General features: G+C 36.0%; 1 protein-coding gene across 1 annotated transcript in view; it reads left to right on the top strand.

The window, feature by feature from the left end:
* The first annotated feature begins 939 nt into the window (after nucleotides 1-939).
* Nucleotides 940-27,854, top strand: part of LOC144436291 (protein patched homolog 1-like) — a 47,529-nt gene continuing 20,614 nt past the window's right edge. Inside the window, 12 exon segments of the mRNA XM_078125040.1 lie at nucleotides 940-1,053; nucleotides 1,980-2,172; nucleotides 13,876-14,065; nucleotides 15,052-15,121; nucleotides 15,347-15,475; nucleotides 16,476-16,580; nucleotides 17,494-17,586; nucleotides 19,072-19,193; nucleotides 22,399-22,546; nucleotides 23,588-23,719; nucleotides 24,105-24,263; nucleotides 25,029-25,121. Coding sequence (XP_077981166.1) covers nucleotides 976-1,053; nucleotides 1,980-2,172; nucleotides 13,876-14,065; nucleotides 15,052-15,121; nucleotides 15,347-15,475; nucleotides 16,476-16,580; nucleotides 17,494-17,586; nucleotides 19,072-19,193; nucleotides 22,399-22,546; nucleotides 23,588-23,719; nucleotides 24,105-24,263; nucleotides 25,029-25,121 — 1,512 coding nt within the window. The 5' untranslated portion in view covers nucleotides 940-975.

Raw genomic sequence — 27,854 nt, 5'->3', positions numbered from 1 at the left:
TAACTCGGCCAAGCCTCGGGGGAGGGGGCTTTGCTACTGGGCTTTAACCTCATAAAGAACATCAATGGTTCTTTGAAGTTCAGTACACATTTGTGTTAACCCCATCGTGACCTTTTGGTCGAAGTATTTGCTTCACAGGTTATTTACGAAACTGTAATATCAACTCTGTTATCCCTGTTCAGGCGAACTTGACTTGTATGATGAAAAGGAAAATACCGATTTACCGTCATCATTAAGCGCAAAAGTAGAATTTGAAAGTATATGATGATGGCATGGCTTTGAAATACTTTTTGAAATCCCATGGTTCTCTCGCGTATTGACTTTTCTCTTCCCTTGGATTGGTTTTAGCAAGTCACTTTGCTTCAAACTGTTGACTCGCCGGCGAAAATTTGACTGCATTTTTGTGATAGTTGTTTATATGAGTTGCGCCTAAAAGCATCCACCTTCTTGCTATCCCAACTTCTTGTGTGGTCTACTTCTTTCTGCAGTGACGTTACTTAGCAACTAATGAGAACTCGTGTTACATGAGTCATTTGGTCGTCATTTAACCAATCAGAATAGGTAAAATTGACCCCTCAGTGGGGCCGTTTGACAGGAGGGGCGGGGCTAAACATAATGTATTCACCGCTTTCTGCTTCTATTCATTTGCTAGCGTATTCAGTGAAAGTTCCACACAGGACTCATACGTAGTGATCGTAGTTCGGACTTGAACACCTATCCAATCGAACATTTGGATACGATTTTGTGAATCGCTGGGTACTTCCAGCGAATCTTTAAGAGGTACAGCAACTCCATGGACAGTATCTTCGTCGAATTTTGAGATTTGGTGGCGAATTCAGTCAGGCAACGTGGGCGTCCCCCAGGCACAGTGACAGTGCACTGTGTGTGTGTGTATGTTGATCATGGCTGCGGACTAACTTCCAATGTGTTCAATTGCAGGATGAAGAGACGCGGTTAAACTCCAAAAATTCCTTTATGGCGGATACAAACGACGATCTGCTAACTAGGACGAGCTGGTGTAACGCCAGACATGCACAAAGAGAAATAAAACGGGTTAGTATAATACTATTTCATGGTGAAACGGCGTTGTGTTCGCCGAGCTTCGACGGTTATGTAGCTCCTGTCACATGCAACGTGGGACGTGTAACATAGCATTGCATATGTGTTTACATTTGGTGTTTGACTACTACTGGGCGGTGGAATTGAACTCAGCATAATATATCTTTGTAGTATGAACTTCCAAAACGAACTATATAATAACTTTGATAATTCTACAATCAAAGGAATAAGTAATGTCGTGTATATTTCAACGGAATAATAATCGATGTGCACGTTACTGTCGGCGGAAATGAATGAAATTTACCCATGTCAAAAGTCAAATCACTCTCATTCGAGTCATTGTGATTGCTTGCGTTGTGTTATGAGTTCCATCCCTCCTATTTACCTCATAGCTTCAGCCGACCTTTTTGAAAATCAAGGAAGGAATCATAGTAGTAGACTAACATGTCCAAATATCGTAACATGTGTCGTTTTCAAGTGATTTATTCAGAGAATTAAACTTTGAAAACAAGGTCACAATACTGTGAAAACACTTCATCAGATGCCCAGCTTGCGTCAAGTTGACCTGGTCAAACTCTCACCAACGACACGTTGGGTTTTTAATGGAAAATTTCTCTCTAAATCACAATAAGTAAAATTCGTGTGAACCCAATATCAAGGCGAAAAATTGAAATGAGAGCCATCCCCTTTCAACCATCAGCTGAGGGGGAATCCACTGCGAATGTCACAATTTTGATCCCCGTGTTGGTGGTCCCGCACTCTAAAGCGGATATTTGGCAGTATGTGTGTAATGATCGCAGTGGCATCACGCAAGGCGCATGTCCCCTGTTTGGCCTTTCTCTGAGAAAATTGTTTACGTCCAACTTACCGTATTTACGATATTAACAAAATTGTTTTTATTTGTATTCCCCGAAAAATAGGGACGAGCACACGGGAATAAAGCAGCACTATGGCTCAGGGTGCGGATACAATCATGTTTATTTCAAATCGGCTGCAGTGTACAGCTTCACTACGGGAAAGTGTTAATCATGGGAATGCTTATACTCGCGTGTCTTGTCGTCGGACTCAAGTTTGCTGTCGTGGAAACAAATGTGGAAAAACTTTGGGTAGAAGGTAAGTTTGAATAGTTTACCAAATACAATTATCAGTGCTATTGTAGTACTCACAGCGGTACGTGCAATTAGCATTAGGTGTTCCAACTGTCTGGCAACAGCATTGTGTGAACGTGCGAACAATGTCAGACTTGCCATCGTCCGGTGTCGACAGAGTATAACGTGTGAATTAGTTCGGTTTGAGGAAGTTGTCAGACATTATAAATTAACTGAAGAATAGTTTTAATTACTTGAGAATCGGTTATTTAGTTGAAATCCTCATTGCCGGTATTCGAAGTCAGTGAAATTTATCCGGCCGCCATTTTGATTGTGACCCTGGATCAGCTAATTTTGACTCAGCTCTGTGTGTGGTCTGCCTGCTATTGGAAAGTTTTCAAGTAAAATGGCAGTAAGTATGCCGATTGTTAACCGCAGCTCGGGGATGCCCTTCGAATCGCAGAGGTTACCCCGATGTTTAAATTTTGTACCGTGTGTTCGTAGGCCACCCTGACTAACAGCGTAAAGAGTGATCCGTGGAAGTTCTGGCTTGTTTTGTTGAATTCCTTTGTGGGACGCGGTGTTGAAGGAACTGTGTTACATAAATCACGGCTATATAGGGTTAGCGCTAGAAATCGGAAATGTCTTTTTCTTTTTTTTAAATCAAAAATTTAATTCCTCCACTTTTAAGATTAACAATGGAACTTTATAATCATAAATACAAAATTACTGACATTGGAGATACATTTTAGGATGGGTGAATGGACAAAGCAGTATAAATAAACACATTGATGAACAAATAAACAAGGAAAATTTTTGAAATGAAATTGTATTTATACACAGTGTAGGAATTAATGAAATGAGATGGAATGATGATGGTTGTAATGTGTTTATGAAACGACCAGTGGTAAAAAGGGTTTGGAGTGGTAGCAATAAGGAGTGAATTAACAACCCAGATTCACAATGAAATTTCAAATTCATGAGTGTACATAATGACACTTGAACACTAACTAGGTGAGATGTATGAATTGAGTGAGCCTCCACTTTGACGAGCAATGTGTAGTAGCAAGGCAAATATATTGTAGTGACTTGTATTAGAGTGCTAAAACTCTTACTGGGAGACATAGTGGTAATGTTTACTTTTAACACTGATGGTATGTGGAGCATTTCTCTTCTGCCAATTTGGTGTGACTGCATCAGTTTGTTGATTATCAAGTGGTTTTTTTTTTTTTTTATACATTTTCAAATACTGTGATCTCTTACAAGACTGTAGCTAAATCTTTGAGACCCTGAGACTGAACTTTGCAGTCAAGGGTAGAATAGATGTAGCCCCTAAAGAAACCAGAAGGCAAATATTCAAAATGGCTGCCTAGATTTGGTACACACATAGGGAAAGTCATTGTGTTTGTTGGAGTGTATGTTGTTGCTTTTGTCTGCACAATGGTGTGCATTTTTTGCAACATTTTTTGTTACCGACTGAAAGGATGCATGCATTCCACTTAGCTAACTGTAATGGCTGTTAAAATTTTTGAAACGGTCGTGCCAATGTTGAAAAGAGAGGGTATTCCATGTGAGGCAAGGTGATCCCACTGCATAGGGGATAAATTCAGTAGTTGGGTACTGACTGCTGTTAGCATTGTTGGTATTATATTACCTAACTGTTTTTACATAGCTAGAGTAAGGTATCGCTACTGCATCTTTTTTGTTTGTATCGGGTACAGTTAGAATTCTGCTTTGCTGTTGCCTTTTTTGTCCTCCCAGAATAGGTATTTGAATGGAATATCAACCAGTTGTATTCATTCCTTTGGCTGCTTTCAATAGCCCCTGTTAAAGGAAACTTTGGAAAGTGTTTTGAAAAGTGCTTGTTGGACATTCTTTTGAGCAGCATCAATCGATGGGTCAACCCCCTTGTGCTTATTCCGCGCACCTCATGAATGGGGTGATGGTGATGGTACCATGTTACCTGGTGTCCAAGTAAGGTTTTCTCATTGTGAGATCTGTCATGTCAAACTGTAGAGTGACAAGGCCTAAGTGAAAAGGTAGCTGAGATGTACCCGAGTCAGTGTTTGAACATGCAAGTCAAGATTCACTCTGCCCAAATTCTTGAAATCAAGTATCAACATTAACCAACTTACTTCCATCTCAAGTGAAATCTGACTTCTTTATCTTAATCACAGTATAGCACTTTGCCACTGAGAGGATTGGTATTTTCTATAAAAGTGTCGGCTAAATAAGCAGATGAGTTTATAAAATAACAATCATGGAAGGTCAAGTCATATCATTATTAATGTAGTATTTTCACATTTTATCGATGAGAAAGGTTATGATGAATGCCAAAATTGATAACATAAATGCAAATTGTTAGTTGTGAGTTTTGATAATTCTCACAGATTAACTTCCTTCGAGTGCATTCAGATCAGAATAAAAGTGACTTATCTAAAATTAGATAATACAGTAAAATTGAATATATTGATTGTAGTTTGACTATTGCAGTGCTTGTCAAAAATAATTATAGAGTGACATTATGATTGTGGTCATTTGAACATTTATGTAACGTAATGCAGCTAGAGTTATTAATCATCTGAACAATTTCAAAACATGTTCCGAAACTGTAATCAAAACAAGTACCATAAACTTAAAGGAGTTTATTTCACTGAAGAGTGTGTGATTAAGTTTTGTGTTCATACATTATCTATCAAGTCGCAAAACTGAATTTGTAACCAAAGAATTAAAAAGGGAAGACTACAACACAGATTTTATTTTTAATGCAATGAAATTTGTTGTAAATTACAAACGAATGTTCATCTCAGTGTAATGAAATTGGCAGGGGTCAATCATTGTAGTATTTGTTTCATCTTTTTTAAAGAGCTAGAAAAAAAATAGATTTATCAACCTTTTGATTTTAGTTTTGACCCAAGTTATTTAATACTATTTAATACTTAAAATAAGGAAATGCAATAGGAAGGAAGTTAATAGCAGTGTATTCCTTGCACCAGTAGTAAATCCGAGTAATATTAACTTGCAAGTAACTGCGATATTCATCATTTTGGTATAAATTTGACAGTTGACTAGCGGCTCATTATGAGGTACAGATATGGCTGCATTTGAAGAGATGACTTCAGTACCATTACAGCAGAACAATCAGATTATGTAAATTTAACCGCAAGCGATAAAAAAATGTCATGAGTCCCTTTATTGAAAACAAAACCTAGGTAATGATTGTCATGTAATGGAGGGGGATGGATAATCACTTCAGAGAGCTTCTCTAGGACTTGACAATAAATAGTACCTGTAGAGTTATGTTTTAAACTGGACTTTTGACATGAATCTATGTGAAGTAGGGGAGCTTGTATTTAAATAATGCCACTTGTTAACTTTAGTTGTTGTCTTTTTCTTTTCTTTTCTTTTTCATCTTTTTAAAGACAGAGTCTTGGTTTAATTTAATATAAACCTTTTAGATTTTCATCATGAAAATATCAAATTGTCAACATTTTAGTCAGAATTAAGATTCACTGCTCTCTTGAAGTAGAAACAGGCTGGTTTTTGTGCATTTATTTACCCTTTTAATAGTCTGATAAATGTTTGGCAATTATTCATCAGAAGCATTTTGATTGAAAGAATATAATTGCTGGGTTGGTTTTTGTTGATGAATAAGTAACTAGTTGCTTTGGATGGAGAGTGAAAAAATAGTTGACATTTCATGATAAAGCTAGTATGTAGGTTTGCAAAGAGTTGAAGTAGGTCTGGGATATCTGACTTTGTTTTCTGATATGCTGAATTGTCTTGGGAAGAAACGTTCCTTGGTTCAGTTTGATATATGAGTAACATTGCCTTGTCCTATACAGTGTCTGATATACACATTTTACACAAGCATGCGACTGTTGGAATGTACAGCTTTCTTTATGAGGAGCGCCAGATTGAATATAGGAAATTTTGTTCAGACACCATTTTAGCACACCCTCAGTGGAAATAAAAAAAAAGGAAAAGGAAAATTACGAGACATTTGAAGACGAACGTTTATTTTTCCAACTCTGAACTGATGGTCTGAGAGCTGATTGCCGAGGGATGCTTTCTGTGTGCCAAATGGAAGGCAAACAAACGAGAGCAGAAAGGGCTCACTTGTGTTTAGAATAGCCTCACTGTGACATGTTTACTAGGATGGTTTGATGGCTGACAGTTGTGTAGATGCAAGGCATATGCACAGTGAATGCTAGGTGGAATGTCTTGTGTGTGTATATAGGCAGAAGCTGAACCAAACAAAAGCTGAGTAAATAGTGGCAAGAAAATGAGCCAATTTTGTTAAATACCTACATTTAGAGTTCAAACGGGAGTACTTTGTAACAAATGAAGGCATGTAACCTACATGTGTGTGTGTGTGTGGGGGGGGGGGGGGGGGTGGGTGGGTGTGGGTGTACACATGTACCTTGGCGCATACTACACATGTCTCCCTGCAATGTGAATTTCTTTTGTCTGAAACTTACAACTTTCAAACTGTCCTACTCAAATTTGGTCTGATGTCGCCAGGAAGGAAAGGCAAAAAAAGTAACTGTTGATAAGTCAGGATTGTCAGAAATGCATGAATGTATATATACTGAAGGCAATAGCATTTCTCCAAGTCAGTTTACTCTCACGTGTTGTATTACAGATGTAATAACGATCAAAAAAACATACCGGCACACGTTAGTGATAAAAGAACATTTCTGTATGTGATTCCGTATGTCTAAACTTATCGTATGTATGGGAAATGGAGTGATAAGAATATTATCAAATATGGTTGTACTAGCTACTGATTTTGCTTGCAAGCAGTCTCTTTGGTATTAAACTCACGGCCTGGCTTCTGACTTCTTATCAGAATTGTTGACCTGTTGTTGTATTGTGCTTCAACTGAAAATATTGAGTTTAAAACTGATGAAAGTGTCATGTAAAGGTACATTATAAATAAAATACAGGAATGAAGTTTAAGTAAACTTGACATAAAATTATTCATTCCAACTTTGTTGGATAAAATTCAATGGATGTCATTTTAAGACCAGTTGCTAAAGTGTGTTTTTTTACTGCCAACCCCCTTCTCCCCCTTTATTATAATGGAACAATCTGAAATTTAGGCGGAGATGAGGTATGTCCAGGGGTAGCACTGTATTTCTTTATTTTGAGTAATTCAAACCTTATTGGAGAAAAGTTGATGAAAACTAAATGGAAAAATATTTCTTGTGAAAAGTTTGTTTACTGGTCTTAAGATATACAAATGTTGGGGGTCAAAGGGACCTGATCATGCTGTTGACAGGGTCCGTGGTTTGTGTGGTTGGTTGGGTGGCAGCCGTATGCTAGTAAATAGGTATTGGGTGTATTTTGTTGCAATCAAGGGGCCAAACATAAATGATGCTGTGTGTGGAAAGTTTATTTTGATTTGACATTGCTGGCTCCAGAAAAGTCTACCATCACGTAAATAACACCGCCACATGTTTGCCAAGAGTTCTAAACTGGTTTCATGTGTGCAAAATCATAGCAAGGTAGAGAGTAAAGAGTCTTCAATACAGGGAATTTATGGTAACCAAGATCAAAGATCAATTTCGGTCCTTTTCACTTCTAAAATATATTCGCTGAAAATTTGCTTCAGAGGGAACATAGTTTTGAAGTTGGTAAACCTCAGTAAGTTAGACAGAAAGACAGAAGTAATGTAAATGTTAGTTTTCATAATGGATTTATTCATGGTTTGGAAGGGGAGGGGGGGGGAAGCTTGGCGAATATCACCTCGGGAACTCAGGTGGATTTCACAAAAAGACTTTAAAGTACAATGTGTTGACAGATGATAGAAGTATAGTCATATTATTAAAGGTAACTGTCAATACTATAGCGTGTAGATGTACATGTATACATATGGGTAACACACGATCATGTGAACTCAATATGCAATATTGAAAAATATATGACATCACTTTTAATTTTAACCTGCATGTACCTTCACTTTGAAATAGTCTTATTGATAAAAAAAAAAAACAAGTACTAAATTTCTAGTTTATAACCAGTTGGGGAGCAATAACAAATTTTCTTGCTTAGAATCTAAGTCTTGTCATGAATTAAGTATGCTGGGCTGATTAAAATCACAGTTCCAACATGTAAAACCCACTGGTTATGCAAATTAGCAATACAGATGTGGTATGCAAAGTACTCATCAATATGCAAACACCTCAGTCTGAGTTGGTCTGTGTGTGTGTGTGTGTGTGTGTGTGAATAATTACTGTAGACTTTAGTTTTTGATGATAGAGAATGATTATAAATAATTGATATTTATGTGTTTAAGAATTCAGATTGTTTTTCACATCTAATTTAAATTCATAAGAGAAAGTGGCCATCAAAATTGAACTGTTGTCAACTTGAAGCAGCCTGTGATAAGGTATAGTGAGAAAGTATAAAGAGTGTATATTTAAGTGTTTGATTAGTACCCATCCATAAATTAAAAAGATTTCTGAAGTTCAGCTAATACCAAGAGTTGGCAGTAAAAGTTTTATTGCTTGTTAGGGACATGCTATGTATATGTTCACTCTCTATAAAGAAAGCGTGGCGGGTCAAGTCATTAAAAAAGTATATCAGTGGTTTTGTCAAACTCACAGGCTTGTAAGGTAGTGTTCTGCAGTATACGGCAAGATGAATACCATTGAAGGTCTGGAATTGCTTCATTTCCAAAACTGATGTGGTAGTCTTCATTGCCTTCCAGAAAGATGAAATAGTTATTCTTACATTGACTGCACCTTTGATAGTAAACAACATTGCCATGGAAACGGTTCTTTACTTCGATGACAAGAAAGAGAAAAGTTCAAAGAAACAAATTGACTTTGTTTTCAACTGATACTGAAATTTAATCAATGGAAGATGTTGAGTTTAAGTTGGTCTGAAAACTCATAAAAATTAATGTGCTGGACAGGTGTATTAGACATCATTAATTGAAAACAGGCCACACTTGAATCCACAGAGCCAATCAGGATTAATGTAAGAGAGTGTGTATTGACCACATGTAATAGTGATGATGATTGGATGGTATTTCATGTAAAAATGTTATACACAGTGACACTATATAACACAATTTCCATTTGAAATAGAATTCTTTAGGGAGTTAGAAATTTTGAATTAATTTTCTGTGGAATTGCAAAACCATACCAGACTGGACCATCCTGATAATTTAAGAAACATAATTATGCTGTTGTAATAGCAATGAAATACCCCAAATTGTGTCTTATATAGATATTAATTGTTACACAAGATATGCAGTCAGATTATGACATACTTTGAAAATGCAAGGCATTCTGGCAGAACATACAACACCCATTGATAACAAGAGACATTTGTTCAAACTGCACAAGGCATTCAAACACAAGATATGCAGTCAGATTATGACATACTTTGAAAATGCAAGGCATTCTGGCAGAACATACAACACCCATTGATAACAAGAGACATTTGTTCAAACTGCACAAGGCATTCAATCAAAATATGACATACATTGTACATTTCTGCGATGCCATCTCTATTTGAACTGTGCACAAGACATTCAGTCAAAACATGACATACATACATCTCTGTGATGTCACCTCTATTCAAAGTGTGCACAGTACCAAAACCAGTCAAGACAAGATAAAGATCCAATGACAGTGCTATGGGCAAGGCAATTGAGTCACTGGACAGACAGTGCAAGGCCTGACTTATTCACATGGTTAGTTAGTATTGGTTCTCCTGCTGTGTGTGGTTGGCTTTGTTTTCACATTTATGACTACTTTTATGACCACCATTACCAATGTTGTCTGTGATCAGTCACAAAGTATGATTGTGTTCCCAAGGTGAAGGTATCAAGTGCAACAGTTAAGACTATTCTAAATATTTTCCCAGGAAATTTAATAACTCTTTGATTATTTTTGCAGTACACTTGATTAATCTTGAATTATTCACAGTAGATATTGTGTAGTTGTCCTCACATTGAACATTATCACTGTGCATGATTATGTTTCTCATTGATTTAATTTTTTACAACATTTAGATTATTTTTAACAGTATGATAATGTTGTTATACACAAAGTTTATTTGAACAAAAAGAACTGATTCTCAAACCATCTCTTTTTCTTCATAATTTTCCATTTATCTAAAAAGATATTTTTGTATGGATACCATACTCTGTATTTTAAATGTGAATAAGAAGTTTAACTTAAACTGGACAGTTTGTGTTTGCAATCAGAGAGAAAAAACTCAGTCAGTCAGTCAGTCAGTCAGTCAGGACTTGTCAAATATTTTGGTCAATAGGAGGACATTATGTATATACTTTCACTATGTGTTGAAATATTTATGGAATTTCTGACAATTTTACTAAGCAAACTATGATTGTCTTGTGAGAAAAATCACATGGATACTAAGAAGAGAAGAGAATCAAAATGAAAATGTCATGTCAATGAAAAGAATTGCACCTCTGCTTTCGGTATGTTCAGTGTTAAAACAAACAAGTGACATTAAATGGGTGAAACTTGACGTAAATATTCACTGGTCCTGTCAGTGCCTATTATAAACTCAGTGCTTTATCGGTGGAGTTTATCTGTATGGCGGTAATCAAGGCAAACGCTATCAGAGAGTTGCCCCAATTTTAGCAGGCTGGATATGTAGAATCCAAGGACACGAAAAGTGTAGAGGAAACAGCTTATCACTTGGCGGTAACTTTTCCATAGTTGCATTACGATTTTATACGTGTACTACACAGAGAGAAAGTAGCTAGATTGACTTGCAATGTAGTCCACAGAATTAACAGTGGATGAATTCGTTTTTTTTTCAAATTGACTACATTTGTTAGTCATTGTCTAATACACATGGAATAGAGATGAGAAAGAACCTTCTTTATCAGTATTTGTGAACTCCTTTCCCACCAAGTTCACAAGGTCATATTGGAGCAGCGAAGCCCCGTCAGTCTCTCTAATATTCAGACTAACACATGCATTAAACTAAATCTCAAAAGCCGTGTCATATTGATTTATGAACAATTTATATGTTTTTAGCTCAACATTAACAAATCCAAAATGTTACATGATAAGAACTAAAACATTTAGTAAATTGTTTGGTTCCAGTTACCCAACCCCACCTAGTTTTTCACTGCCGACCCTTAACTTTTTTTTTACGTATTTGAGAACAAATATTTTAAAAAAGTCTCATGAGAAATATTGGATGCGGAAACTGACATCAACTTCAAAAAGACAATATGAAACTGTTCTTCCCAACTGTACTGACTGTACATCTGATGGAAAGAAACAAACAACACAGAGACTATATGGAAAACAATGGAAAACTTAACTACCTGAACTAGACACTCACACATGAAAAAAAAAAAATCTACCTACCCTACCTATTCAAAAATTGCACATAATTTGAAATACAACTACTGTTTTTGCTTTACTGAAAATTTGAGTTAATATATTCATGACAAATGAACATTTCTACTCGTATTCAAAATGTTCTTTTGAAGCCAATGCCCAATTATATAATTAATTTGTTATTTGATTTGATGATTTTAATCACAAGATGAAGCTAGCCTGTATTAAAAAGGTCAAAAGTTTTATATCATGATTTGGTGAATAACTTACTGAAGAAGTTACAGGAATGGCAGGCCTAAATTACCATTTGTAATTGCAGTCAACAACCACTGTTCTGTGTCATCTGTAAACAATAACATGACCTTCCACCCAATTAAAATAAAAAAAAAGCATCCAAATATTTGAGATCATAAGAATACAAAATGAAATCATTCATATTTTGATGATTTTACAAAGTATTGCAGATAACCCTGCATAATTTGATATTCAGGTTTAGACGTTTGTAGCACAATTGTATTATTTTCTGACTTTATACACTGTCATCTAGTATATTGACAAGCTGGGGTGTTAAAAAGAGTATGAGAGCCGTAGGTCCATTTAGTGGCATACCTCCCATGCTGTAGACCAGATTGAAAGGGGTTGGTGGTGAGCCAATATACCCTTGGGCCATGGTCATTGTATGGCACTCTGACTGACGCATATCGGTGTTTGTTTAGGGAAGACTTCCTACATGTATCTCATCCTTCCTCTAAATGAAGGGAAGACTTCCTATCTTATCCTTACTCTAAATGATGGGAGGGCTTGACATTGATTTTTGTCAATCCCTAGGTGAAAGGGAGGGAGGGAAGGGAGCTTATCCTTCTGCATTGAAGGGAGGGCTTTGCAACAGTTACCAGATAAAGGATGGGAGGCAGTTAATGACTTCAATGAAATATTTGCAAATGTTCAGATATATAATATTTTACTGTTAATATGTGAAGGGGTGTTGAGGAGAGTAAGGTGGGGGGCAGTATGAAGTTTGAGTTGGTTTCATTTCCATGATTTTATACTAGATATAGATATAACCACAACATTTGGGGTAATTTGAGTTAAGACAATGTGTACCAGTACTTCTCCCTTCATGCATATATCTCAATATACAGATGAAATCACGAGCTTCATTGAGGCCATTTCATATGATAGATTTAGTAGTCTGACCTATAGTATATTTCTCCATAGTCCAGTATAAACAGAGCTACAGAAAAACAGAATATAGTCTTTCATAGAATACAAACAAGGAATTTTCTCTAGTGCATTGGATAAAAAACACCACTAATATTCTCGCTGGACTTTGTAGAGGCTGTTTTTAAAGGTCGAATAACTTTTTTTCTCCATATAATATTTATCAAAGATTTTGTTTAAAAGGTTTGCGGAAATTGTTCATCATGCTCGACATCCAAAATGATTATTTTCTGGAGAATTTCAAACAGAAAAAACTTAACTGCTGAAGAATTATTTTCACAAATATGAAATGATATTTTACTCAATATGCACTACCTTGATGATTCAATCCTCTTCAATATATACAGTACACACACACACACACACACACACACACACACACAAAAAAAACAAAAAAACTTGCACACACACACACACCAAAAAACAACAACTTGCACACACACACACACACACACACACACACACACACAAAAAAAACCCCACAACTTGCACACACACACACACACACACACACACACACACACACACACACACACACACACACATCCATATTAATTATCTTTTGGTGCATCACTACACAACAGCAATATTGGAGTCATGGCATATGTTAATATCACTGATATTGTGACATGGTTTGTCACCCATTTCCAATTGTCAGGCATGCCTAGATGTCCACGGCTCTCAGACCCATTTCACTCTGAGTGCCAGGCTTGTTTCGTAAAACAAACAAATACTAAGTCACTTTTACTCTCACAGCTTTTATCTCTCATCTTCACATTTTCTCTGGCATGCAAGTATTTTAGTGTGTTTATTTCCATCTCGTCTGTCATTGGTCAATATAATGTAATCATAATTCCAGTTGCTACCACTTTTTTACAGGTATTGACACCTCCATATAGAGGGGCACATTTCTTGTCATGATCAGAATTGAGAAAATGGTTTGTTGTATTCAAGTTGTTTGAAAATGGAAAAAAAAATATTTGAACAATACAGTTCCAAAATAGAGAGGTTTGAAAAATCGGGAGGGGGGGGGGGGATGAGGGGAGATTATGTAGTATACTTTGGTGTTTTAATAGCACTTTCTGTTTTAGAATGATACATGCACAGTTTCAGTCTGGTAGTAGAAGTGAGAACTGACAAGTTATGTTTTTGTGTTTTCATTTCAGTTGGAGGAAGATTAGAGAAAGAACTAGACTACACAACACAGACCTTAGGTGTCGGAGAAGGCTCCACAAACCAGATTCTTATACAGACCCCTCAACAAGAAGGGTCCAACATTTTAACTCAAGAAGCATTAACCATTCATTTACAGTCTGCTCTTGTAGCAACCTTTATAGAAGTAGATATGTTTGGAATGTGAGTTCCTTTTCTTCTCATGACTTCATTTAAAAGTTAAATGGTCTCTGCCACTGTTATCTACAAGTACACTCTGCCATTCAGGCCTTTACTTCTATTTACAAGTATACACTACACTCTATTCAGCTACATTTGTATGCGTTCACTTCCAACCATTGCATGTATCCACCACACAACACTGTTCAGCTATGCATTCACATCCAACCATCGCCACTACACCATTCAGGTATGCATTCATTTCCAACCGTCGCCACTACACAATTCAGGTATGCATTCACTTCCAACCATCGCCACAACACCGTTCAGGTACATGTATGCATTCACATCCAACCATCGCCACTACACAATTCAGGTACATGTATGCATTCACTTCCAACCATCACCACTACACAATTCAGGTACATGTATGCATTCACTTCCAACCATCACCACTACACAATTCAGGTACATGTATGCATTCACTTCCAACCATCGCCACTACACAATTCAGGTACATGTATGCATTCACTTCCAACCATCACTACTACACAATTCAGGTACATGTATGCATTCACTTCCAACCATCACCACTACACAATTCAGGTACATGTATGCATTCACTTCCAACCATCACCACTACACCGTTCAGGTACATGTATGCATTCACATCCAACCATCACCACTACACAATTCAGGTGCACATCCATTCATAAATGTTGTAGTCTATTAATATTTAGAAATAAAGTGATGTGCTTCTCAAAGTTGACTTATAAACTGTTCTCTTGTGACAAAAATGTCAAATTTTCTTATTTACATATGAGTAGCTACACAGATATTAGAAAGAAGGTTTCAAGACTAAATATTAGGTTGCCATAGCAACAGTGATAACTTTGATGATAAGTTATTCTTATACAGTTTTTGATATGATATAATAAACAGAAGGAATATGATTTAACAAATATGTTGATTTTTTTCTTTTTTGTTTGTTTGTATTTTTGTTTTGATAGAACATGGGATTTTGAAGATGTGTGTTACAAACCCAGCTTCCCAAGTTATGAAGACAGGCTCATAGATATTGTAAGTTTTCCTTGTTTTATTTTTACGAAAGCAGGTGTATTACATTAAAAACTTATATTATTAGAAATTTAATGAAAACAGTAGAAAAGAAAGATGATCTATGTACGAAGTGAGTGACCAAGCTACCGTCATGTTATCAAATACCAGTGATAATGAATGTGTCATTTTCCGAGATCTTCAGTTTGTAAAATTATATTTTATTGTTTCTTCTCTATTATTTTTCAGATGTTAGAGGGCATAGTACCCTGTATTTTTATTACACCATTAGACTGTTTTTGGGAAGGGGCAAAACTACTAGGTCCCAAAACACCACTTCCCCTCCCTTTGTAAGTATATACATTTATATTCTCCTTAGTTACATTAGCTATGTATTCACACAAAATGTGAATAGATATACATTTGTATATATAATCCATGTTTTAACACAAAATATAAATAGATTTGAAGGCAATACTTGAATTTGATTCACAGATCTAGAAAAGTCAACCAATGGATGTACTTCAGTGTTTATTAAGTGTGGTCAAATCCACCAGATCTAGAATTGAGAAAAGTCTACCAAGCAGCTTACATCGTTACAAATGGTGCATGGTTCACATTTGATGAAACAAAGTTGGGTGAAACTCAACAGAGGTTATCACCACTCTTTTACACATGGTCTTCTTCTACAATAAACGAAGGCACTGTGAAAATGTAACTGTTTATTGCTTTTGTAAACACTCGCAAGGAATCCTGGCATGATAGAATGTCTTCTCAGGCCACCCAGCTGTTTTAGGGGACCCAATTGCCATGTTCAGCTGAAACTTTTACTACTTTAAGTGCTTTTACTACTGGCGTGGTCACCTGACTCCCCCAAAAAGTGAATTCTATCCTTGTACAGTCTCATTTTGGTTACGCAACATCAAAATACATTTGTAATTTTGTAGTTTAGGATCAAATTCAGACATTGATTCTTAAAATTGAAATTGTGATTCCATTTGTGATAATGACTGACTGAATTCAATAAATTCCACCCTAACACATACAAAGAGAATGTTTGATACTGAATCTACAAGTCAAGTTGAGACAGTTGAGGATTCTCCAAGAAATTTTATCGCAAGAAATCCATCTCCTTCTAATTATGTTATTTTTCTTTGAACAAATATGAGGCTTTGTAAAAGCTTCTAAGCCACCATAAGGTTTTCAAAATATTGAGTTAAGAATGTACATTTCTTGATGTAATTACACGGCCACCCAACGTTTGTTGGTGCTTGATGTTGTGACAGCACTTTGCTAAGGGTGGACCTGGGATGCTAGTATTTGTCACTTTCTAATGATGTTTATTTTATAATTATTTCTCTTCTCCAGTGAGATGGAGCCTATAAAATGGACTAACTTAGATCCCATGGATCTGGTGGAGGAATTAAGACACGAAATTAATGCCATGACAGATTTTGATTCCTTGGTTGACATTCTTGATAAAGTGAGTACATTTGGATTCTCATTCATAGCTCTCTTTCTCTTTCTCTCTCTCTCTCTCTCTCTCTCTCTCTCTCTCTCTCTCTCTCTCTCTCTCTCTCTCTCTCTCTCTCTCTCTCTCTCTCTCTCTCTCTTTCGCAAATTTTGTCATCTTTATAATTATGTACATTGAATTGCAAATTTAGTGATCATATACTAAAAAAGAAAACCATTTGATTGAAGGAGTTAATCCATTGGGAATAGATAACACTTGATAGTGATGGAGAAATTGCTTAGAAATAGGATATGTCTTGGATTGAGTTGTAATGATTAGATATGCAGAGTAGTACCCCACACCTTTATTTTAGGAATTTAGAGTCCAAATTTTAACTGTTTCATCTTAATCACACAAAATTGGTGGGTATTAAGAACTGAGAACAATAGCGGAGGCACAATTAACTACTGCAATCGTGGCTCTTTCTTCCTGGCTTGTTGAGCAAGCAGTAATTTTGACATGCATTTGGTAGAAAGTGTCCATTGAATACACATGGAATCACTGTAGAGCAAAATACAGTCTACTCTGTTACACTTCACTAGTCACTCATGAATGGGCCTTACTGCAGTCAAAGGGATAGGTCTTGAAAATGGTAAAAACACCAACACAAGATTTGCCCCTTCTGGGCCAAATTGAATAGTGGGTCAATTGTGCCTTGTACAAGCAGTTTAACTGTGCACATTAAGTATCTATTACGTCACACACTCAATGTGTACATTATAATGTGAAGTCCTTGATTTTGAATCTTTCAATTTCACCGTGAAGATCGATAGTATATCAAGGAAAGGCTGTGCTATTGTAGTTGTACTTAAAATGAATACTTATTGGCCATAATTTATTGCCCCTTCATTATTTAAATTGAGTTCTTTCATTCTTTACCTAGGCCGGCATTGGTCATGCTTATCAGACTAAACCCTGTCTCAATCCCCAAGACCCAGATTGTCCTGACAAGTCCCCCAACAAATACACAGGCCAGGTAAGTTCTACCCCTCCTCATGTATAAATATCACCACCACAGTCTGTCACTATGTTTGTTTGTAATGCCACACTATCTATGGCTGTGTTTGTGGGTTTCTCTAACAACTTGACCATTATAATGACACGCAGCCAATTTGCATTTTTAGTTGTCAGTTGGCTTTGTTTTCTAAGAGGAAATTGGATTTCATTGTTCAGTTGTGAATTTCTTACATAATTTTAAAGTGATTCTGTGTCCTTTCTCTTTGTTGTCGTCGGTAACATGTTAATAAAAAATGTTGATTTGCCCTGTTTTATTGATAAGTGTTTACATGGTCGTAGTATGGTCTACTGACTGTATAGCTGACAGTGATAATGATGAAAAGACTGTTAATCAGATGAATCTCTTTGTAAAGCAAACTTAATTTGTATGCATACATACCCTCACTGAAGCGTTTCTCACTCAGAAGCGCCCCTCTACGTCCGCGTACATAACACATTGATACACCCCCAACCACAACTAACGCTTATGTTCTGTGTGTGGTCACTCATTCCTTGTAACCCCCACACCGAGTCAATAGCGAGGTGTGAAGCTCTCTACATGAATTTAAAAGGCTACTGTAAAAAGCTGCACTACTTAAAAGTGTCCGACAGCATTCACAAACTCCTTATCAGTAATTGCTATGTGCCAAGATACTACATATAGGTGTGTGGCTAACAAAGCATATATGTCCTTCATACTCAAAATCCTGCAGGGGGTTCCATTTACAAGATTCTTCTCTACATCAATATCCATTCATTCTAACAGATCTGCTAAACAACAAACAACACTTTGATTTTCCTGCCAGGCAGTAATATGCACAAATTGTATATTCTTGACCTCTTTGCATAACTTTTCCCTTCCATATTTTACAACCAAAATTATTAGTTTTTGGGAAAATATTTTGCAATATTTATTTCAATCTTCAACTCAACACTGAAGTGATGTTTTTTTTGTTGTTGCAAACTTTGGATAAATGTACCAGAACAGTTTCAAACTCAATAACTAGAATAGTTGTTCATATCCATGGAACTGTGCAGATTTTTCAGTAGTCTGCAGAAAATTGAAAGTGAGTTTATCGATGTTTTGGCTCTTGATTTAATGATGTATGATGTAATGTTGCAAAACAATCAAATCAATGGTGCAATGTGAGAAGCTAACTGATTTAATCATACTCTGATAATTCATCTTATACAGTGTATGTGTTCCACCCACTAATGAATTAACTTTCTCTTTGCTGTCAACACCAGTAAACGTCCTAGTACCTTAGTCAGGATTATTAGCAGGGACAGACAGGACAGGTATATAGTGTTTCTAGAAAATCTAAAGAGTAACTCGGCAGAGAGTTTCTTCAAGTCAAGTGGAAAAGAAATGAACATGTATAGTACGTTTTGTGACAGACAGCCAGACTGAAATCTTGTGAAAAGTAACTAAATCTTTGTTTGTTTTGTGTCTTTGGTGACACAGGTGCCAGATATTGGAGCAGAATTAACTGGTGGCTGTTCAGGGTTTGCTAGTAAGTACATGGAGTGGCCGGAAGAACTCATTGTTGGAGGAGTGCAAAAGAACCAAAGTGGCCATATTGTAAGGTAAGTTAAGTTAGCCTACCAAATATGTCTTGTAGTGGAATCCAATGCCTGTCTGGTCTGTTTTCTACAGTAGGTGTAATCAACACAAACGTGACTTTTTGTGTGCAATACCAGATGGGTAGATCATAGCTAACAATAGATGGAGGACAGCCATATTTTCTTTCTCTTTTGTCCGTTACAATACAAGTGAAATTCTTCAGTTCAAGTTGACTGATCACAGAGGTGGAAACAGTGATCAGTTTGTGTCTGTTCAAAGCAGTGAACTGTTCATACAGGAAATTGGATACTTCTAGACAAGATTACCGACACTTGAAAGCAAAGTGTATCTCTTTTTAGTAAACAACTCTCTTTTTTTCAAGCCATGTGAAATTTCAAAGAGAACAAATTTATAGATTTTTTTGACATTTTTATACATTTCCTATTTTTGATTAAAATGTACTTCCATTCATCAACTTCATGTACTTTCCTACTAACAAAGTAAACTTGTCTTGTGTAATTTTAAGAATTTTCCAAAATACAGGTAGGAGGAATATTAATGCTATAGCCTTTATAAAGTGTACTTTTGCATTGCTATACAAAATATTTGATTAACTCTCTGATACAAAAGCAATAAGTATTTGTTGACATATTTGTGTTACTGTTCATAGTTTAAAGACTTTCATCTAATCACTGATGCGATTCATATTCTTACTTACTTCAAAAATCAAAGCTCTAACTTTGGAATTTGTTAATTAATTAATTAATACTTCTAACAATCTTTACTTACAAAATCAAACTCTTTCTATCCTCTTGCTTCTGTAACAAATATATGCAGCCTGATTCAAGGTAACACTGTGTACATGTACATATCTGTGTCTCTAAAAATTGTATTTTGTTTGTAATTTGTGGTGAAGATCATACACTTATTCACTTGTCCCCAATTGCATGATCTTGTCATCTTTCCCATGGGACTAGCGGTACTAATAATATCTTAATAAGGGTGTTATCAGTTTCTAAAAAGTGTCCTATCTGACCACTGCCTTTCATTGCAACCACTTACGCACATACTGCTTGTAAAAGTAAAGATAACCCCAATAAATTTCACATTTCCCAACAAAGTTAATTTCAGATTTTTCAAGAATGACTCATCCATCAATGTTATAGTATAAATCTTGACAGCTGAGAGCTATGTATTTTAGTTTATGCTTTTGTTCTGTTATTTGGATGAAGTTCTTGGTATGTTCTTGTGTCATACACACATAAACCATCAATGTTATAACATAAAATTTGACAGTTTATCTTTCTTGGATGTTTTTTTCTTTGCTTGTTTTTGTGTCGTTCACACATCAACATACTGTAAAACCATCAATATTATAGCCTAAAACTTGACATCTGATATCTCTATGTGTTTTAGTTAAATGTTTCTTTGATGATTTTCTTGGTTTGTTCTTCTGTCGTACACACATAAGATGGCATATAAAGTGAAGATTATCATGTTCAAATAAGCAGTGACCATTGTTTTCAATTAAATCTCACAGAAATTGCTTACTTTTGGTTTAAAGTCACATCATATACTTTTCTAAGAAATTGCTTACTTTTGGTTTAAAGTCACATCATATACTTTTCTAAGAATTATTAACACATTGAGATTAAACAAATTTGTATTCCTTGGAGAAATGTGTGACTTTTTTTGGACTTCAAGTTGTACACAACACTGAAAGTAGGACAACCATACAAGCAATGCTGTTAGAGGGCTTATTTTGTAGCTTTTTCCTTTGGGAACACACAGGGAATTGATAAGGCCAAGGCTTCTAGCTCTGGACTTATTGTTAGGCTTAAGTGTTGCACAACCCAATCTGCAGTAATGAGGACTAAATGTAAGGAAATTAGACGCCATTTGGTTGCCCCTTCTATTCACTTCACTTTGAGCCTCTTTTGTTGGAATTTTAGATCAACAAGTATCTCCTCAACTGGCCAATTAGCAAGTCAGATTTGGGATTCGATTTGCGTCACCCTCTTTTGTTTTTATGGATGTTCCAAATGCTGAATGCCAGTTAGTTGTCTAGCTTCTCTCACCATAGAGGAGCATGTTTACTTTCATGTTTTGTTGGCTTTTTTAGGCCCGCAGTCTTTGCTTGCTTCACTGACTAAATAGAATAGTTAACCAGAAAACACAACTGTTGAATTCTCCCAAACATGGTTAACATGGTGCTAGTGGACTAAAAATTTGCCTTTAAAAACATTAGCATTTCAGGAGGAGGTGGAGGGATTATTAGCAATTCCTCCTGTAGAATAAACTAGGATGTGTATTCCTAACCTTTAGTATTGTTTTGAAAAAATGTTGAAAAGTGACAGTGAAATTGAAATTGAAAAAAAATATTTGCTGTAATGAGTGTGACTAGCGATGAGTATGACTAGCGATGATTATGACTAGCAATGAGTGTGACTAGCAATGAGTGTGACTAGCAATGAGTATGACTAGCGATGAGTGTGACTAACGATGAGTGTGACTAGCAATGAGTATGACTAGCGATGAGTGTGACTAGCGATGAGTGTGACTAGCGATGAGTGTGACTAGCAATGAGTATGACTAGCAATGAGTATGACTAGCGATGAGTGTGACTAGCGATGAGTGTGACTAGCGATGAGTGTGACTAGCGATGAGTGTGACTAGCAATGAGTGTGACTAGCGATGAGTGTGACTAGCGATGAGTGTGACTAGCGATGAGTGTGACTAGCAATGAGTGTGACTAGCAATGAGTATGACTAGCAATGAGTATGACTAGCGATGAGTGTGACTAGCAATGATTATGACTAGCAATGAGTGTGACTAGCAATGAGTGTGACTAGCGATGAGTGTGACTAGCGATGAGTATGACTAGCGATGCATATTGAATGTATTTATAGATGTGATAATTGTGAAGAGCCAGTTTTAGTAAACATTGATAAAAAAGAAGTAACTAGACACAGAAGTATCCTACTTGTCTTAATCCTGGTCATATAAAATGTAGAATTCATGTGATGTTTTTCAGTGTCTGTTAATTACATCCTAGAATTCTGCAGCTCATACAGATTGCACTATGTATGCATCAACTCATTGTACAATGATGGGTCAGTAAAACAAAATACTTTTAGTCATTGTTTAATAACATTCTGATTTTAATGTAAGTAATACAACCCATTCTGGTGAATGAAAAATTTATTTCATGTGTGGTTTCCTTTCCAGTGGTGAGGCTTTGCAGACTATAGTACAACTACGTGGCGAACAAAACATGTACCAGGCATGGAAGAATGATTACAAAGTGGATGCTATTGACTGGACACAAGATAAGGCAAGAGCCATCCTGGAAGAATGGCAGAGAAAATTTACAGAGGTAAGACATGTACACATTCTGTAGTTTGACCTCCATGGAGTTACATTTGACGTGGATGTACTTTTTGATGGGGGGGGGGGGGGGGGGGTGACAAGTGTACACATCCATCAGTTTGAATTCCATGGATTTATATTTTAATTGGATGCAGTTTTTATATGTGATGTATGGGGGTGGGGGTAGGGCGGTTGTAAATGATAAATACAGAAGTGACAAATGTATACATCATCAGTTTGAATTCCATAGAATTCCATTTGACTTGGATATAGACATGGGATTTGGCATATGATATACATGTATGGGGAGGGGGGTTGGGGTTGTAAATGACAACAGTGGCGATTAATTTATACATCCCAAAGTTTGAATTCCATGGAGTTACAGTTTACTTGGGCGTACGGTAAGTTTATTACTTCAAATGTTGGCAGTCTTTTCACAAAACTGAATTTATCATGAAATTCTTCAGAATTGTGAAATATATTTACAAAAGTCATAAGAAAAGACACACATAGTGGTAAAAGTCAGTACACAAAGACTAAGAACAATCCTACCCTACAGTCAGGCTCCATTCAATCTGATAAAATTGTATTGAACAATAAACAGCATAGTTCCTATTGATCTGTGCATGGAAGCTTGCATCTAAACAAGTGTATTCATTTAGTGCCAGTCCAGTTTACATGTAATTGTGCTAAATCTCTAGGGGGGGAAACGCTGTGTAACCTTTCACTACCTTAAAAACTAGGCATCCTTATTATGTGCATAAATTGGTATATTTAGCATTCAAGCAAGACAAATTCTGAGTTTAAAAAAAGGACAGATGTGGATGTTTTTCAGATTCCAAAGATTTGATTAGATCCTAGGTAGACAGGTAACAGTATTAAAGTACTGGGTTGTGCATGTTTATTGGTCAAGCTTAGTATATCTCAACTTTGTATAGCCTTTAGAAAGAGGCAAACACCAATTTGTAACGGAGAGATGGCTAAAAAAATGTGATTTTACATGTAATCATATTGAAACAACATGTATCATTATTATGTCTTTATATAGGCGATAGCAGAGCACAGCAATATTTCATCAGGGTACAATATTATTGGATTCTCTGAGACTGCTTTCAGTGATCTTCTTGAGGAGTTTTCACAGACCAGTGTTCCAAGAGTAGCAGCAGGTTATGTCATCATGGTAAGTAGTGTTCTGTCTAACTTACCACAATTTACTGACTTACCATGGCATCTCATCTAACTTACCAAAACACTGCTTGAACTTACAAAGACTTGACAAGGCATATCAACTAACTTACCAAGACACCTCACAAACTTACCAAGATGTTACTAACTTACCAAGATACCTCATATAACTTACCAAGACCTCAATAACTTACCAAGGCACAATCATCTAACTTACTATGACACCTCTAATTTACCATAACCGCACTAATTTTCCAAGACACCTCTCTCTAACTTACCAAGACCTGGCTAACTTACCAAGACACCTCATATTACTTACCATGACCTCATAGCATGGCCTTTGACCTTTTGTTATCATAATTCTTGCATTTATTTTTCAGTTGATTTATGCCTGCATAACAATGATGAAATTTTGTGATGGTGTGCAATCGCAAGGTGGAGTTGGCCTCGGTGGCGTTATACTGGTTGCATTGTCAGTCGTCGCAGGTCTGGCAGTGTGTGCCATGATTGGTATACAGTTCAATGCATCAACCACACAGGTATGTTTGTATAATTTGGAACAATTTAAAAAGTCAGTGTTTTTGTCGCTGTCTACTTTGTCAGACACATGAACATAGATAGTCAAACACTTGATTGTTAATTCACTCTGAAAAAGAGGATTTGTATTGATAGAGAGTTAATTTGATGTGAAATTTGCACATTCAAGTAAACCTTTGTACTTCTACTATAAAGCCATTTTGCTTGTACAGTTTTAGCCTTATATAACATCCCAAGTGGACACTACAATAAAGCGATCACAATGCAATAAAAGTAATCTACCTTTCAATCTACCGTTCCAATGTACCTCATTATAGTTCAAGAGTTCTATCTTCACTTTAACCTAGATTTCTAATTTCTGGTAATCAAAAACAATTTTCAGCCCAAATACGGTCATGTGCACACTTAAGACCAAATATGGTGATATACATAACTGTCAATCCAAACCAAATCATTTGTTTAAGTCTGCATAGATATAGATTATGCGTATAAAGCAATGACCAAATATGGACCTCGTTATAATATTAAGACCAAATATGGGCATGTTTATAAAGTTAAGATCAGATATGGCCATATCTGTAAGTCCAAAGATGGACACCTTTACCTGTAACTTGTAAGACCAGGTTTACTGATTTACTCAATTTATATCCTTGAATTTTAATTCCAACAATTTGTGAGAAAGTAGATATTACAGGAGATTAGATATTAAAACAAATTTAGAATATTTGAAGCAAGGTTTTCTAATGTGAATATGTTTTTGTTGATAGGTGCTACCTTTCCTGGCCCTTGGTATCGGTGTGGATGATATGTTTCTTCTCTCTCACTCATCTACCTCTCTTCCTCCAAATATCCCAGTAGCGGTAAGTACATCACAAATTCATCCATTTTATCAATAGACCTTTCAATTGAAAAGCGCCCTCTAGCTGTAAAGTTAGAGATGAATTACAAGGTGACTGCACTTTGTACTGAGATCCTAATGTTGGACATTTGGAATTAATGTACTAGTATTTAAACAGTGTGTTGAGAGATATATGTATTGGTGAAGCTTAGAATTACGTAGCTGAGCTGTCTTACATTCAGTTATCATTTGAGCACAGAGTTCATTGGAAAGGTCTATCCAAACTACTCGAGGTCAAAGGTCATTGTTTATTCTGTTTTCTGTGTTTTCAATATCTTTAGAAGTGTTAGCATTGACGTATTACCAAATGATACTCTGGTATATGGCAAAGAGTGAAAGTCAAACTATCGATACATGTACAGGAGATCTTTGTCCTTTATATTTTACTTGACACATAAATTCATTTAACAATGCACAAGTTAAATTGCCTTAATTATTATGATATAACATATATGACTTCTGAAAAACAAGTCGCGGGTTGTAGGTGAAAAATAAGAAACTGTATATTTAAAAGTGAGATTGATTGAATGATTGATTTGATTAATTGATGATTCTTGGCCATGGCTACAACTGAAATTTAGTTGTACATATTATATTATTTCGTAAATTGACTAGAAATTGTATGTGTATCAGTTTTCACTGTTCCATTGCTGTTTATTGTGCTTTGTGTCATTTTTTGTTATGTTTCTTATTTGTGATAGTTCCTATGGCAACGTGTAATGTTGTATATATACACCTACAAGTATCTAGTATGTTTGTTAGTCACTAAGGGATACAAACTTGACTAGCTTTGCTATTTCTTGATCCCTTCCGTCATGTATTCTGTATGTGTATCTATTTTAAGGTTAATTTTTATTATATTGGTGAATAAACATTATTATTAGTATTACATATATGGGAACTCCCCTGTAACAATCAGACCCTTTCCCAATGATTCTGATAAGTCTGAAGTTCAAGATTCGTCATAAAATTTATCTGCTTGTAGTTGGCTTTGACACATTGAAGACAATTTATGTCTGGCTGGTGAAAATGTATAGTTAACGTAAAGGGAAGGAAAGACAGAGATGTTGCCGACTCCTAGGTCAGGTTACCACTAATAGTTTGCATTGATCCAGCAGTGGTGATTACTGGGTATCCCTTAGGGAGGTGCCAGTTACACCCGCAGCCTTGAACAGTTGCCTAGTTAAATAGAATCAGCCAAGCTCTCAGTATGCCACAGCTAGACATTGCTGTTTTTGATTTACAAACAGAATATTTGTTTATAGATATTTCCCAACTTTTCTCAATATTTTTTCAATCAAGCAGGATGAAAGTTTCAATTTTGAATTTCATTCCCACAGGTTTGGTTAAACTTTGTTTTCTTTTGAGCGTAAAAAACTATAATCTATTTATCTGCCACTACATCTGTATTCCATGTGGGCAGGGTTAAAGGTCATACCAACATGAAACCTAGATAACATCTGATATTGCTAATGTTAGATGAAGACAGAAAGTTTTGAACAAATACCATAGATTTATGGTTTGCGTTGTTTTTCGATGTTGGTTACTCAATGCCTAGGGGTTTAGCAGAAACACAGTTGATTGTTGGCAGTCTTTTCAAATACCCTCCCCTCACACCCTCAAGTGTATATTTTTATACAATGAAAGATGATACCCCAGTGACAGGATGTATATTATATAACAGCAAAGACCCTGGAATGCAGACTGATTTACTAGACATGTTGGTAGGAAGGGGGGAGGGGGGGATGAACTGGTTTTGTCACTCACTGTGATAACTTCATGTATCAAGTGACTTACTCAACCATAAGAATTCAACTTGATGATTCTAACCAGCTTAACTGATTGGTTTTCAGTGATAACGCCAGATTCCTCATCACTGTTTCTCATTAGATCAATGATGCATTTTGGGTAATTAGCTGTAAGGCATAAACCTGTTTCCTACAATCTAAATCTCAATTATCAGTCAAGTGGAATGCACTGTATGAAGATGAGTTTTGTTATCATTTAGGGGCTTCATAATTTTACTTTTCACTGAGTTCAAGTCATAACTTCTGAAAAGAGTAAAAGAAAATCAAGTGAAACATCTGCATAAGAAGTGAGTAAAAGTAAAAGATTATTTCAGAGGCTCAGTTGAATCTATTAACGAGATGAGGTTGTGGAAGTGTTTTATTAAAAGAAAAAGGGTTGAGGAAACTGCATGATACCTCTAGTAGTTTCAGATGGAACAGTAAGAGTTGTCACCAATTCATAATTTCCAAAAATTGGTTTGAAAATGAAAGATTTTGTGACAAAAATCAGAGAAAATGTGCAATGTCAGTTTGCATGACATGATTGGCAGGACAGTGTTGAATACACAATTTGATTCAAGTCCAAATTACATAGTGTAAAGATCCTATTCTGATTAGTATAATTGATCTCTTGTCTGAGCAGTTCAATCATCTGATTTTATTCACAACAGTAGTTGCTGTGTATGTCCTCTTCTTGGTGGTGTTTGTCCTGCACATTCAACAATTAATCTTGCAATGAGACTGAAAGAGAATAGTAGTTTCAGTTTTGTAGCCTATAGTTGACAAATGGTTAGCATGAATGTGAAGTTTGATACTGCTGTTGATATAGGTCCTGTATGTTAATGGTTTAGCTGGGTATAAAATAACAACTGTAGTGGCGAATTTTCAATATCAATGTCCATGAAAAG

The sequence above is a fragment of the Glandiceps talaboti genome, chromosome 6 (assembly GCF_964340395.1).
Source record: "Glandiceps talaboti chromosome 6, keGlaTala1.1, whole genome shotgun sequence".
Classification (NCBI taxonomy): Eukaryota; Metazoa; Hemichordata; class Enteropneusta; family Spengelidae; genus Glandiceps; species Glandiceps talaboti.
The sequence above is the reverse complement of the archived record's forward strand: the minus strand, read 5'-3'. Positions and strand labels throughout refer to the sequence as shown.